The sequence below is a fragment of the Herpailurus yagouaroundi genome, unplaced genomic scaffold (genome assembly GCF_014898765.1).
Source record: "Herpailurus yagouaroundi ecotype Mexico unplaced genomic scaffold, PumYag 196, whole genome shotgun sequence".
Classification (NCBI taxonomy): domain Eukaryota; kingdom Metazoa; phylum Chordata; class Mammalia; order Carnivora; family Felidae; genus Herpailurus; species Herpailurus yagouaroundi.
In genome coordinates this window covers 22,794,075-22,810,227 of record NW_024412427.1, presented here as the reverse complement: position 1 = coordinate 22,810,227, position 16,153 = coordinate 22,794,075, and the positions used below count along the sequence as shown (strand labels likewise).

General features: G+C 39.1%; 1 protein-coding gene across 5 annotated transcripts in view; it reads right to left on the bottom strand.

Annotated features, from left to right (window-relative positions):
• The window catches only part of SNAP25 (synaptosome associated protein 25), an 85,490-nt gene that overhangs the window by 11,371 nt on the left and 57,966 nt on the right, over positions 1 to 16,153 (bottom strand). For 4 of the 5 annotated variants that reach the window (XM_040447696.1, XM_040447695.1, XM_040447698.1 and 1 more), the window contains 2 exons: positions 9,716 to 9,764; positions 2,598 to 2,715 (listed from right to left, as the gene is read on the bottom strand). In XM_040447696.1, the coding sequence (XP_040303630.1) occupies positions 2,598 to 2,715; positions 9,716 to 9,764 (167 nt within the window). Of the gene's footprint in view, positions 1 to 2,597; positions 2,716 to 2,881; positions 3,000 to 9,715; positions 9,765 to 16,153 lie in introns of all 5 variants that reach the window. The other variant, XM_040447700.1, reaches the window with a different exon arrangement.

Genomic DNA, 16,153 nt, shown 5'->3' with positions numbered 1-16,153 from the left:
ATAAACTTAAAATCCAGGCATACCTGTTGTGCCCAATAGAAACATGTGCAGCATATTTTGGTGAGTGTGTTGGATTAAGGCAATCAAAGATGTTTTTAGGTTCTTTGCATAGTAGAAACCATATGCTTTTTCATCCAAAAAACAAGAGAGTTTCCTTTGGTCCCATGTTCACATTTTCCATTATAAGACAACAGAATTTAGCCCTCCCCCCCCCCTTTTTTTCATGCACTAGAGAATCACAGCCATCTATTAAAACTGGCTCTAATACTAATATTTGCAGATTGAGAACCAAGCAACACTGGAGATAAATTGGAAAATTGTACAAATGGAATTTCAGCAATTCCCACAATCTAGTGTATAACGCCACAGCCCTGAGCTGTCAGAATTTACTGTGCTAAAGAGCCATGGGCCCACTCAATGGGACAGCATCCAAAAACTAATTTAATAGAGCTCAGAGTCTGGCTTTGTTTTTTTCCAACTCCCCATCCCCTCCCTCCTCCCATTAAAAGAAGTTATATGGACCTTGTGATGTTTTCTGCTATGTAAAATATCTGGTATACCATCTTTGGCCAAGTCAAGGGGGTGGGAAAGTTTGCGTTTCTGAAAGAAGGCGAATCACTGCACCCACAATGCTGCACATAGACTCACATAACTGCCGTACATCTACCATAGTCCTTCGAAACATGCTGAGACAGGGCGAAGCCCTCAGAGAGTCCAGGGCACCACCAGCCACTGCATTGTGACACATGGTTTTTAAAGCATTATTTACACACAATAGGGAACACTTCAGTCAAGCTTTGAAGCTCAGTTAGGGTCTCTTGTGCAATAAGGAATTAGTGCCAACTACTATGTGGAATTCGTAGGGGCCATCGTTTCATCTGAACATTAGAATCCATACCGGGGTTGGGCCTGCCTCCACACTTTCTCCACACAGTTGAAGAATGGGGAAATTGTATCTGTTGGAATTCACCACAAAACAGGTGGAAATCTCACCTGGGGGGACAAGTGGCCACTGAAAAGGATATACAGGTAAATCTTGACTAACTGGAATGCATAGCAATGAGTCATCTTGGTGAATTAAATGCCTTTCTTAATTAACAGTGGGCCATGGAGGAAAATTTTGTTTCAGGGGTGATTGTTGAATATCTGTTAGATTCTCAAGCCACTTTCCTGCTTTCGAGTTTTAGGGTAGTGAACATGACTGACTTTTTCCTTGGTTATAGTTTCTCCTGATGTGCCTGATGGCCTTTCTTCTGAAGATCAACTCTTATTGTTTGGTTCCCTTAGGTATGGAAGTTATAGGATGTAGACTGAGTGGCAGAATGCAAACTTCCCAGGTTGCCCTTCAAGGAAAACCATTTTAAGTCTCTGATGTGATTTCCACCCCCCACTTTGCTCAATTGTCTCTTTTTACTAAAAGTGGATGGAAGCAAAAGTATCAATACATTTGAAGGTTCCAGTTAGCTAGATTCCAGTTAATCAGGCTTTACCATAGATCATTCTTTTAAAACAGTTTTAAATTTATTTGTAAATTGAGCCCCTCCCCCTCCTAAATAGGAAGTGGGATATTTTAAAATCAGCCTCAAAGTTTAAAGGATGTGAATGGTCATATAATCAGCTAGAAATAACATCAATTGCTGTTCTAAAAGCTAGGATCAGGAGAGCTTTTAGGAAAAAGGCTTCTGTTCAAAGGGAGGTGGGAGGAGTGAGGGAGATTGGGTACGGGTTTAATTTTCCAAATGCATGTTGGACAATCCACTCATGCATTTTTTTTTTTTCACCGCTAGTCAAATGAGACTATCTTCCAGAACCCTCATTTTCAGGTTCCTTCTGTTGCAAACCTTTATAACCACATGTCACATTTCTGCTACATTCCAAAAAAGCGTTGCAGAACCTGGAGGACAGTTGAATGTTTTGTGACGTCGTGCATGCAAAATCTACACATTTCAACATTTTAGGCAGTGTACAGGTAGATCTTCCAAGAGGAAGAATTTTGGAGGGATGGGTCCAATTTGAGTAAAGCTTGAGCACTTCTTGCTGAAGGGCTCATGGCCTCTGCAGTGGGTGCAGCTATGGCATCTATAGTCTAATCGCTGGACAGATTTGGTAACTGGTGGGGGAATCTCTTTCATACTCTCTACCTTACGGATGCTTGCTTAGGCCAAATTACTGGCCTCTTTTTCTTCCAAAAAATCAAACCATGACATATGTGTTTCTCGACTTCCAAACTCACCCCCCAGTCTTTTCTAACTCTGCAATTTTGGCTTTTGGGGTTGGGGGAAAAGAAAATTCCCTGGGCGCCTCTTTCTTGAGGCTGGTCTCTGGCTCAAGGTACACTTTCTGGAAAATGTTGAAACGTTCGTCAATAAAAGTTGCTGACAGTGAAGCTTTCACTGTAGTATGCCTGATTTTTAATGCATCAACAGTAACTCCTACTAATATCATCTATGCTATGAGATGAATACATTGGAGACGGTATTGATCTGTTCTGCATGCCACATGCTCATCCTGCCTCTGTGCTTGGCAGGAATGAGCTTGTCAAGGCTTGGAGATGGGCCTTGGGAAACCAAAGCTTCAGGCAGGCAGGCAGCACCTACTTGTTACAGGGACACACACAAAGCCCGCAGAATTTTCCTAGGTCCGTCAAATTCTTTTCTGCTTCTTTCATGTCCTTATTGATTTGGTCCATCCCTTCCTCAATGCGTTCCAGTTGTTCTGATTAAACACAAGTATTTTATCCCCACAGAATGAAGCAGATGGAAAAGGACAAAGAAAAAAAAGACAAAACTTCAGACATTCACTTTGACATTAAAAAAGAAAAAAATAAAAAGAAAGAAAGAAAACTGGACGCCACAGATTAGAGCTGGTACCCAGTACCTACTTGTTACAAGGACATATGAAAAGGCCACAGCATTTCCCTAAATCTTTTAAATTTTTCTCGGCCTCCTTCATGTCTTGGTTGATATGGTTCATGCCTTCTTCGACACGATCGAGTTGTTCTGGTTAGGACAAAGGGATGACAGTGTGGAATGAATTTTTTGGGGGTTTCCAACAGAACATGAGAAATGACTATGTGGAACGGAATTTGAAAGAGAAAGATATTACAATGCATGGTCCAAGAGGATGCATTGCTGTAGACTGGTGCTGCTGCCCTACACAGGCATAGGTGGAAGGAAACGAACAGAAATGATGTTCAAAATAGTTTGTAATTCAGACACGATGGGATGGGGTAGGTAGGCCTGTTTGATTCTGAGTGTCCAGGAAAACAGCACAGCATATTCACTTACTCAGACACCAGTGAAACCCGAGAGAAAGAAAAACAGGGTGTTAGCTTATGTTTTAGGCATTCAGATTTCATGCCACTAGAGAAGGTATCTGCTTCAATTTTAACTATCTCTATCTTTTGGCTTTAAGCATCCTCGATCAGGTACAGGTAGAAAACAGAATCAATCTTCTTTGGGGAAAATAATTACAGCGATAATTAGCGATGGGTATCGGATCTTTTTTCCCCTAGTAGTGGCTGTCTAGCCAAAGGTAGGCCATGGGCAGTTTTGGGTTTTGAATACTTAATCCATAGACACTGTTAAAAAAAAAAAAAGTCAACATCAACAGAGTAATATGCCAAGTACCAGAACATTTAAATTCCTCTCTCATCCTGACTTACTTGCTATGCAAATTCTGGAAGGCATTTCACTTGATTTCCCAGTCTCTACAATGGGGGGCATGTTAGATCCCAAACCCAGGCAGACAGCAGGGAAAACAAATGCTTGGGGCTCTGGAGGAGGGGTGGCAGGCTGGAACATAGAGTCATCACTCCCAGCAAAGCCGACCCAAGTGTATCTGAGACATAGATCGATAGCCATAAAACCGGCTTGTGCTTCTGGGTTGCCAGGGTTACATTCACTAATCTGATTAATTTTTCAACAGTTGTCACCAAATTGAGTAAATTACATGTTCAGTAAAGGGGTTTTTAAAACAGCTTTTAAGACTGTTAAAGGGAAGGAACAATGCAATGCCTATCTAGTTACAAAACCTAATTACACTTCCATCCCTCTTTTCATCTACATTTCCATGTACACATGCTTCTGGGAATAAAGGCTTGATTAGAATAAAACTGATAAATACATTTCCAGTATAAGGGCATAAATAATCATTTAAAAACAATTTCACATTAAATTGTAGAGTGAAGATTATCATTCCAAAAAATGAAGATTAAGTTCCTTGCTGACCCAAACTGGGGAAACTGTCCATTTGGAAATCAAGAGCCCATTGTGTTCTCTCTTGTGGGACAAAGGATAGAATCCAGATTATTTGGAATCTGCTACCTGTGCTATGCACCTCAAATGATGGATGAAGGCAAAATTTAGGTGTTTCTCCAGTGTTGGATAGCTGGAAGAAGTAACAGTGTTGTGCTGGTGAACTTTTGCTGAGTATGTATAGGTATAGTAATGTCTTTAAGAAAATCTTTAAAAAGACTTTAAAAAAAATTGATGACAACTCTTGACATCCTAGAAGATTCTGTACCTTTCTAAAGACTTTATTCTAGTTCCCGTTAAAGAATGTAATAAACTAGTCTGCAGATTAAAAAAAATAATAACTACTGAATGAGGGGATTGGGAGGGAGAGGCACAGCTCAACATTGTCAAAAGAAGAACCATGTTAAGTACAGACAGAAATCCCAATGGAATAATTGATAATAGCTTTCTGGAGTGCTGGGTTAGGATGGGATTGAAAAACATCTGGACTCAGAGGGAAAGCAACCTGCATTCCACTAATACCAGCTGAAATACACGCAGATTATGGCATGGACATACATATTCCGGCATTTGTCCTTCCCAAGGAGTTTCTCTTGAGTTAATATTTTGGCTAAAAATACAACATTTCAGGAGCCCCACCCACCATAGCCCCAGGGATTAGGCAGTAATAAAAATAAAAGGCAATAAAATAAAAATGTGAATTGGTCCACAAGTGTTGTTATTTCTGAACCAGGAATTCAAAATAAAATATAAAAACAAACAGGCTGGTCCCAATCGGTATTCCTAAAAGCTGGGTTCTATCATGGGTTGCCAGATTGTTAGGCAAAGGTCATAGCGAAGAGAGGGATGCCAAAGCTCTTAAGGAAAAGTTGATTCCGAAAACTATGTTATAGCTACCAATATTGGTTGAATTGATCATTTTACCGAATTGAGTCAAACCTTTAATTAAAAACATGTGGAACCATTTTGTCATAGGTATTCTAACTTTTCATTTTTAGAGTGTACTGTTATGTTTGTGGATGTTTGGCATATTGGGACTTCATACAATTTCAATGGATTTCTGTGAGGAATCTCTCAGCAAATCCTTGAAAGTAATCAATATCCTCATTCCATTCCAGGGTGGACAGTAGCATCCAACTGACTGATGCAATGTACTGTCCATTGTTGATTGTTCCTGACCTCCATAAGCTTGCTTTTTGGTTGTTTTCTGTCTCTTCCTGGAGACTAGGAAGATAGTAACATTTTGGGTTAGGAGCAGTATTCCAGTAGATGATGCTATATGTTGGGGCAAGAGATAGTACTTTCTTTCACCATGTTTGGATGACTGGTTACTTGTGATAGATCCACCAATGGCAGGATGCTCAGGGATCTAAGTTTAGAGACCTTTCCTACTAATCTTATTTAAGTAAGGCAACATGAGGCCCTTAGAATCCTCGACCTGGTTTAGAAACACACAGTAGAAGAATAGCAAGATGTCAATGCTACTGACCCAGTGTGCAAGCCTTCCTGAGTATATTCAGTTACCAGATGCTGCCTACATGATTTTCATTTTCCTTGGCATTGATGAACATATGGAAATTCATTAAATAAGTTTAAATAGTCACGTGTGGCTACTGGCTACCATAGTGCAGCTTTAGTCATTCATAACAGATATTGGTGTGTAGACTTTAGCAAGAGGAATGTTTTCTCAAATGCTACTTTGTACCTCCACGAACCTTTTAAGAAAGTCGGCAGTCACTCTGGGAGAGGCCTTACTTTGCTTTTACTCTGCCAGGCAAAGGTCAAAGATCTCCCTGTTTAGTTTGAAATTGATCCCATGGGATTGTCTCAAGAGCGGAGTCTTCAGCATTGAAACAAACACATAACCCAGCAAAGGCCAACAAAAGGAATAAGAGATACGGAGGTGAAAGGTTAAATCAGCCCACATTAGTGATGAGGTTGGTTTCATGGGGATTTCACTTGGAGACAAGTTTTCTAGAGAAATAAAAGTCCCAGGAATCAGTGCATTTCCAGGGCCATCTGTCATGCTCAGTGCTCCTTGGTGTCTCCTGATACCTGGGTATAAAACAAGAATCCCATAAAGAATTGCCGAGTGCAAGCCTTTGGCTGGACAACCTGGAATGGTTCTTTAGAAGGATGTCTGTTTCTTGAAACTCCTGTGCAGCTGCAGGGTAGAAGCAATCAACATTTTTGGTGTTGAGGCATAGACAAAATTAGTAGAGCATAACTGGAGAGACATTTTAAAGCAGTTACTGATCTAAACAATTAAACACAGCATACACAGAATTAAAATGCATTTACCATGGCAGTGAAGATAGTTGTGAAGATATGTTCATCTGTCATTTTAAAAGGTCCTAATCACCTTATAGTATAAATGGAACGTGTGTACCACTAAAGACCAGGCAGAAGCCACTTGCTTTTGGAGGTTTTACAGTTGCATGTTTTTTTTCTCAGTACCAATGTAATTACCATGCATTTGGTAAAACCAAAACTATTGTAGAAAATATGTTTAACCAAAGAATTCAGCATTTACTGTGATGTGGCCACAAATGAAATGTTTGAGCTGAGAACATTAACTATCTTGGGGGGGGGAAATCTATTATTCTGCTTTCTTTCTCAGAGAATAATATATAGATGTTCCTGGGAATCATTTGTGCTTATGAATAATATATTTTTGTGTGGAGATTTTGGCAAATTTTATTTCTAGATTTTCTTCATCAAAGTGCAATGAAATCTGCAACTCAAGTAAGCATGTTATTCGCTTTCTCTCTTTTTAAATTTATTTAATTTTTTAATGTTAAGTAGGCTCTATGCCTAATGTGGGTCTTGAACTCACAACCCCGAGATCAAGAGTCTCACGCTCTACCTACTAAGCCATCCAGGCGCCCCACTTTCTCTTGATTCCACATTTGTATGTATTATTTTCCAAGTCTTCATGTCAATGCATTATAATATTGGGGGGAAAAAAAGCATCATCTTGAGCCTTTCTGAAAGCTTCCTTCCAATTATCATTCTCCCTTTTTTACTCCCTTCACATACAAATTACTAACAAAAACAGTTAATAAGATGGAACTCCTAATTATTTGGGTATATATGTATCAATTTAACTCTGGAAATGAGGTACTGCTCTTCTACGTGGGGACCTGCTGTTTAATTTTTTTTTAAAATGATTTGCTATGTCCTGAGTTTCAAAATCTGGCACATTGTTACACAGACCAAGCCAGCAAGTCTCACAATTATAACAACTTCATTTGGGGAGTTCTGAAGATTGCCACAGCTACTGTAATTCCTTCAAAATACAACTACTTCACTAGACTCCCTTACTTACATACACCTTTTGCTAATTCGTATTTCAAAAATTGCAGGGAAGTGTTGGGCTTGATGTTAAATTGCTTTTAAAAGCTTTTTCTTTTGTTTTTTTTTTAATTGGTATCTATTTATTGACAAAGTTCAATACAAATACATAATATAGAAACAAAAGCCTTTATATGACAGTCATGAAGATGTGCCCCTCAGAACTCTCTTCAAGAGGCAATTTGTAGTTAGTTCACATCTCTAGCTGATGCACCTATGGGATCCGCCAAAGCAATTGCATGGAGACCATGCTTCAAGCATCCCTGGGACGCTTCTAGCCTAGACCTGAGCACAATGGAATCACTAAAGATGAGGTATTCCTGCCCATCACGGGGCTATCATTAGGTTATCTTAGCTACTGGGCTCCCCGTCAGCTTGGCTGACACTTTCTCAGAGCAGTATTGCAGTCTGAGACTCTTCCTCCCCAAACCTCCTCCCCTCCATTCCTCTTACAAGTGTCAGACCTGTGTCAATCTGACAGGCTGTCCCTGTCTACTCCTGCTCCTCATCTCTTGACTCATCACAGGTGTCCATAATAGATCTCAAACACTTCTGATTCTTAGCATCTGCTTCCCAGAGGATCCCAAATGATACCTTCCACTAGTTCCTCCATGTCCCAGCCCTAACTCTTCAGAAGTTGGTAAAGATTTATCTCATTTAGTGTAATGATTGCAGAATATTTCTTTATGGCCAGAACATAATTAATTTGGTTGCTCTCCCCACTGATAGACATTTAGGCCGTTTCCAGTTTTACACTATTATAGGTTAGGCATGTATATTTCTCTTCTTATAGCTGTCAATGTATATCTACAGCATATAATTCTAGAAGTAGAATGTTTTGGTCAAAGATGTGTGCACTTCATAATTTAAAGGATCATGACATTACTCTTCAAAAATTTTTATCAGTTTACAGTGCCTATCTGTCCATTGAGAATCTCTGTGTTATCAAAACACTCACAGCATTGGTGATTATCAATTTTAAAAATTTGTATCAGTCTGTTCTAAAGAGTGGCACCTCATTATTGTTGTTGGTTCAGGCATGGCTTCATACGTCTATTTATAAATTGACAATTTATTTATATCTTAAATCCATTTTGCTTGTAGGTTTTGCCCTTTTCTTTGATGATATGCAGGTCTGTCTGTATTTTACGGAAATGCCTTGAGTCTGCTATCTGCTATCTGTATTGCTGTATGAACCTCCTTTGAGGTTCATTTATTTCAGAAGTTGGTTTGTGGTGTCCCATGTTGTGAATACATTTTACGTTTTTATCTTTGACATTAAAAAATTTTTCTCATGATTCCTAAGAATTGTCTAATGTTTTCAAAAATATAAATAACAAGAAAAAAGTTCTCAAAAATTTGTTTGTTATGATAAGAATTCAGAATAGAATCAGGTAACTAACTTGTGACTAGCATTAAATAAAAATTGCCATATGACTAGATGTATTGAGAAAAAAAAATATTACCCTTCTAGCTTCCACTTTAGAGTACAGAGATGATTTTCCTTGATACTCTGATTTTCATTGCTTCTAGCACTTCCATAATAATTTAAAAAACAATTTAAATATTTTAAGTGGTTCAATTTCCCATTTTCCAATAATCTCCCTCAGCTTCTATCCTGTTAAAGACAGCTTCTAGTTATTTAAGGAATCCTCATGATGACGTGGAAATCAAAACTGCCAGACACTGAATTAGGATGGTCAGAAGAAATGGACAATGTGATATACTATTCTCTCATTCTATCTAGGGATTATTACAAGAAACTAAAGGGGGAATCAGAGAATTCTCAAACCGTCCAAAATACTACCATTAAAAGAAAATACAAACACATGAGTTTTGCCTTCAAAATTCTGTTATTCCAACATATATAACAGGGAGAGTAGTAACATTCAATCAGTCATGAAGGCCTCAATACTCCCATACATTTACCAGTGTTTTCAACAAAGAAAGGGAGAAAAGCAAGACGATGAAAACTCTAGAACCCTCATATTCCTACATGCGTGTAACACGTGTCAAAAGGACCACCTGTGTATGCAAAAATAATTTTTTGAAAATGCACTTTATTCAGATGAGGAATTGTTCTTACTGAAGAAATCTCAACTTACCTCCTTGTTCATCCAACATAACCAAAGTCCTGATACCAGCATCTTTACTCTACATTCCAACAATGGTAGCAAAGTTGAAAAGCAGTTAGAGAGAGAAAAGAGAGAAACAGAAATCAGTAAGGGGACAATTAGCCCAAGAAATGGAAAATGAAGAAGGACCAAAGGAAAGAGAGGGAGGAAATAGGGCAAGAGTATTAAGGGCTGGGGAGGGATCAGAGGAAGGGGTCACCTATGGACTTGCTCTCTCAGTGATTCTTAGGATAGAAGAGGGGATGTAGCTCAGTCTCCATGGAGGTAGGGTTGGGGATGGGGCTTGGCATGGAACTGGAATACACAACTTAGTATTATACTGTGAAATACTTGGAAAACAAAAATGCCTTATAGTTTCTATAACACCATCCATGGAAAGCAAATCTTCCAAAATCTAGACTAAATCTTCTCTGGCATGATACATCAGGAAGTTTCCCTCAAGTGAATAGGGAAGGGATGACCAAGTGGAAAGTAAGAAACTTTAGGGCAAAATTTTTAGGTTGATCAAAAGAGATCATTGCTTCACAAAGGTTGAGAAATACAGGCCCAAACAGAACTCACTCTCCCATTTTCTCTCTACAGGGGAAAGTTCTGTGAGATTTAGAAAATGGATGGATGGATGAGAAATAAGGGCTCTTTATTCTGAAATCTAAAATTCTGCACAGTAAGAGAATGAGAAAATAATTCAGCCACAAGCTTTACTGCAGTTACTTTGTGCAGAAGTCTGTAAAAGGCACCCCTCACTTCACTCCTTATGATCTAAACAAATTGAATACCTGAACCATTTGGGGGATGGGAGTAGGAGTTGGTGGGTAGGGAAAAGGAACACAGATATTTGCATGGCTCAACCTTAAAAACCATCATTCCTGGGAATTCAAACAAGTTAAGGAAAGACCTTTGTTTCATAGGGTGATTGTTAATAAGTATAAAGTGGCATTGCTAATAGTTGGGATTAATTGGTTTTTTGAGGAATGCTCATGGTGGCCCCTAGAATAAGCTCAAAAGTAAGACATCTCTCATGGCCCCATTTATTTTCCAGGGATTTAGTTTAAACCAAGAACTAAGAAAGAAAGACAAGTTAGTGGAGGTCAACAGAGGTAGTTTATTTACTAATTTACTATTTTTATTATTATTATTTTTAATAGTATTTTAACAGCTCAGTTCCAATAGGACTTCTAAAAAATAGAACACTGAAAATGTTTTTTTTGTGAATTTTATAAACTCACCATTTCAGAGAATGTGTAGTTAACTCTCCTAGACAGGAAAAGCCAAGTTACTCTTGAACATGTTCTGATAGGCTTTAGTTGTGAGGTTAGGGTGTAGTCTGTAGAGCTTAAGATGACTTCAGGAGTCCTCAACAGCACAGATTCTGGAGCCAGACTCTGCCCTGAGATCCTGGTGATTTCATTTCCTAGCTGTGGGACCTTGGGTACATGTCTTAATTACTCTGTGCCTCATTTTCCTCATTTGTAATATAGTAATAATAGTTAATACCTCATTGAGTTGTCATGGGAATTAAGTGAAATAGTATATCCCACATGCTAGACTGGTGATTGGCCTACAGTTAGCATGACAAAAGTGTATATAAAATAAATACCTTCAGCAAATGCGTCTATTAAAGGGTATCTAGGCAAATGAAAAATATCATCATTACCAACTACCATCAGAAGCTTCCCGACCACTACCTCCCAAACCTTCAAGTGCATATGTATCCCCTGCATAGGAAACAGCTTGTTTAAATGTAGATCCTTAGGGTGCCTGGGTGGCTCAGTTGGTTAAGCATCCAACTTCGGCTCAGGTCATGATCTTGCGTTCGTGAGTTCAAGCCCTGTGTCGGGCTCTGTGCTGACAGCTCAGAGCCTGGAGCCTGCTTCAGATTCTGTGTCTCCTCCTCTCTCTGCCCCTCCCATGCTCGTGCTCTGTCTCTCAATAATAAATAAATGTTAAGAAAAATTTTTTTAATGTAGATCCTTATTCAGTGGGACTGGGATAGAGCCTGAGAGTTTGCATTCTGAATGAGCTCTACCATCTAATGATACTGCTGGTGCCCAGACACATGCTGAACAGCAAGATTCCAGACCCCAAAACACATTTGTCTACACTAGCTGGTACTTTAACAATGTCTGTGCCCTTTTTCCTGCAAATTTTAGCCTTTGTTTAAGAGAAGAAATTGTAAAAAGCAGATGGCCTTATTCAAGCATATGGATGTGACAAGGTAAGTACTGGTGAGGACAGAATCACCTCAGAGAGCATTTTCTCTTTATAGGACACAACTCAAGGCCATGCATGAAATCCCTGTTCCATTCTACTGGGGACACAGGATGAGAAGCAGCTAGTGACTTCAGTTTGGACAGTCCAGGTCTCATCTGTTCACACTCTCTGTTGTACTTTCTATGGAAGCCTGCAAGCATACCTTCACATTTGTTCAATTTGCTGCTAAATGTTTCAGTGCTGGAATGATTCACAGAACTAATCTGAAGGAGCAAGAGCTTGCTCCCATTTGGGTAAATAGAAGCTGCGGGTACCTAAGCAGGGAGTCAGGAACACTGGGCTGCGCTCTTAGTTCAATCAGCAACTAGTCATGAGATTGTGGAAGAGTCACTTGATTTTTAGCATGTTTCCCCATGTTTAAGATAAGGGTAAAGATGCCAAAGAAGACTGGGTGGTTACTGGGTTGGTGTTCATTCACTCATTTGTTTATTCATTTGTTCATTCATTCATTCATTCACTGATTATTTATTGAGCCTCCACTCTGTTCCAGGCACTAAGGTAAGGGCCAAGCATATGGCTTCTCAACTGCTTCACAGAGTTAGACACAGTTTGGTTAGGTGGACAGAGTTGGGATCTGGGAGTCGATAATTTCGAATTTTAGACTTATCTTTGTAGTTCTATTGTAAGAGTCACTTGTTCTGTGTCTCAGCTTCCCTAGGTGTCAGACAGAGAAAGAAACAGCTCCCTTACTGCCCAGAGTACTTATAAAGATTAAAATGAGCTCAGAAAGTAAAGGCTTCTAAAAGTTCAACTCTAATGGGAGGCTGTATTTACAAAAAGCAATTAAGATAAAGGATTTAATTTGTATAGAATCTCGATCAGTTTAGAATGGGCTGCTGTGTTTGTTTTTTCAGATCCTTTTGCTTTTTGCAGAATTCTCAAAGGAAAAAGTAAATATGGTAGGGTTTGCTGGTGGAAGGGGAGTGCTGTGTGTAAGAATTCACAGTCTGGGATCTGGGATTCACTAGACCTGGGTTTTAATTTCATGTGTACCATTTGTAGCTGGGTATCTCAAGCAAGTTACTTAACCACTGTGTACTTCAATTTCCTCCTTGGTAAGATGGAGATCAGAATACTAGTAAAAGGTGGCCACCTACAAGGGTTAAGTTAGATTATATATGTTTGATGATGATGGCTCTAGGTATAGTAACCTTCACATAGTAGGTTCTCAATAAATTTTAGAACTTACATTTGACTCCACTGTATTCCTGACAGTTTTTATCAAAATAACTGGATTATTCTTTGGGGATACTAGAAATGCAAGGGAGAAGGGCAGGGATGGGGATAATATTTCAGGAAAGGCAGAATATTACTTTTATTCTTAAGGAGTATTGTGTTTTAATAGCTAGGAATGAGAGAAGATGGTTCCATTTTTGTCTTAGCTCTATTCTTGGTTTCTGTTTGAGAGTGCTGGGAAAATTGTCTACCTAAAAACCAGGGAGTTGGAGATGTCAGGAATTTTTTTTCTTTCTTTTTCTTTCATATTTTTATTTTCCCTTTCTCGCAGATGAACTAAAACCATGTTTCTAGATCATTTTAAAGTCTTTCTTTTCTCATTCTGAGATGCTTTCCCCAAAGCCCAACACATCTGAAGTAAAACCAGGACTGTCTAGGCACTATCTTAACTGTTAGAATTCCAAAAGACCGCATATCTACCTATAGGAAAACAACTGCCCTGCCTCAATTTTCCAGTTTTAGTAGAAAGTCTGGCATAACAAAGACATAGCTTTAGAATGCTTATTCCCTTCTCATTACCAGAGTGTCTTGAAAGATAAATTGGGATGAAAAGAAAAGATGCTTAAAACATCCATGCAAAAAACACCACACAGAGCCTCAGTAACTATCACTCCAGGAAAGCTCTGTGTGGTGCTTCTGAATTGGCCTGCCCTAAAGCAGTGGGGCTTTCCTGGGGCTAGTTTTCATAGCTCAAGGCATTCATGTGTAGATTTCATTTCCAGCATTTATTGTCAGCAGAGTTAGCCTTTTCGCCCGGAACCAAATACTGTAGAGACATTCATGACTTTATTACCAGAATTAATTGTTCCCTCTTATGTGCTCCAAAGGCAGGTAAGGCCTTGAATTTGGAGGGTTATTTTCATACCTGGTTTCCTGCATGATACAAATTTATATCTTCCCTCAGACCTCCAAAGTTAGGAATTCCATACATGTTTGTTGAAGAACAGCCATCAGAAGAGCCAGTTTGCAACTCTAGGCTGGGAACCAAGTGTTATATGATTTCTAATCTTTTTACCTGTATATGGTATCTAGCTTTTCTGAACTTTCCCAATTGACTTATGTGTAACTTTACACTATCCTTGAAATGCCAATAATGGCTTCTATTAAAAAGTAAGATTCTACACCTGCCACTCTGTTACACCCTAAAGTCTATGAGGGATGGCACAAAGTCATATACTGATCTGAAAGTGGGGTTGTCTGCCTTAGGGAGACTTTACAAATTTAGTGACCTTTTCTGTCTTTGATACTAAATTTCAATAAGAATTCAGCTCAATTCAAATTAGATAGCACTGATGCACTTTGGGATCATGGGGAAGATCCTGGTATTTCAGAGCTCGTATTTGCCAAATGATTTCTGCCCTTGATGAATATTTAATGCTGATTCTCTTTAAAGAAAATTTCTTTTTTGATTGAAAAGCAGACTATCATCTGAATAGCCATTGCCCTAGACATAAGGGGTGTTTGACCATCAATATAAAATAACCCAGGAGGAAGTAAGAGCAATCAGTCTACTCTAATAATGCCTTGCTCGTAATTTCCCGAGGATAGAAAGTCTAATAGCCTCCTCTCGTTTATAGAGGTGGGACTAGCTTCTGTCTGTTTCACCCCTGGTGCTATAAGATGCAACTTCATGCTTGATCAAGAAATACCTTAAGAGAAACAAAAATGTATGATTTAAATATCCTACTTTAATCCGTAGATCTTTTGAGACTCTCCCTCTATTAGAATAAATGAGAGCAGACAGTTCTTTCTCAAGACTGATTGACACTACTTGCAAGTTAAGAAGAGGCAAAAAAAATATTGGTTGGCCCAAAGACTCCAATGGGTGAGGGGCCAGTTCAAAGTGATGCATTTTAATGCATTTGCTCCACCATTTTCCCACATTCTAAGCAGTGTTTCAACTTGCATACGTGGGCAAATTGGTAACAGTTCTGGTACTTTAGAAATTTACTTGACACATGCATACACGTAAACAAAAATGAAAAACGAGCCTGGAGGCTATGGTTGAAGGTCATAAAGACATATAACATAATAATGTCAGCTGACATGTGGGTTCGCTTCATTTCAACATGAGAACTCACATGGGAATGTCACAAAAATGTGATTCATTTCTTCTCATGATGGGTTGAGGGACAACAAGCTAACGCTAGAAAGCCTCACCAGCACTCTTAGATTTAGAATATCTGCCTCCTTCTTGGTCCTCAAGTATTTCTGCATGAGTTGTGTTCCCAGGGTAGAGCAAAGACAATATTTCTCTTCCTTTAGAGATGGAAAGCTGCTTCATGTGATGCCGAGGGCTCCTTTGTTGGCCTGCCTTCCTATAGGGGCCAATTTATGCTACATTACAGGCTCAAATTCTCATTTCTCGTGATAACCGATTTCATTACGTGTACCTCTCACCCTTTCCTCAGTGTCCTGGGGCGCCCACGGCACTACCTTCTCCCCACTCCTCCTGTGGCAATTCACATGTAGCCAGTATTTCATTTCTGGGTAAGAAGCTGAAAGTGCAGAAATAAGGGAAGACATTGGCTTCTGTAGTGTGAGAGGCAGCTGAACTTCCTTTTAGCCTTATAAAATTGATCTTTCTTTCCTTTCATGTCATTGCATAAGCAATTTACAGTAGCATGAGGCAAATAGGCTCATTTAATCATTCTCCTTGAGAACACGGAAGATCTCGAAAAATGATAACCACACATGAATTGATAAGCAGTTTCAAAGCATAGCTAAAACAGCATTTCACTGAATAAAAACTATTAGGCTTGTTTTATTCAGTTAAGATAAATATAGCCCATCCCATTCTTTTTCCACTTCATCTCTCCCAATAGACAAGTTCAATTAATCCATTTATTCTTCCTGGTTGACTGCTGCTCTACCAAATTGGAAAGAGCAAGGTTTATTGTA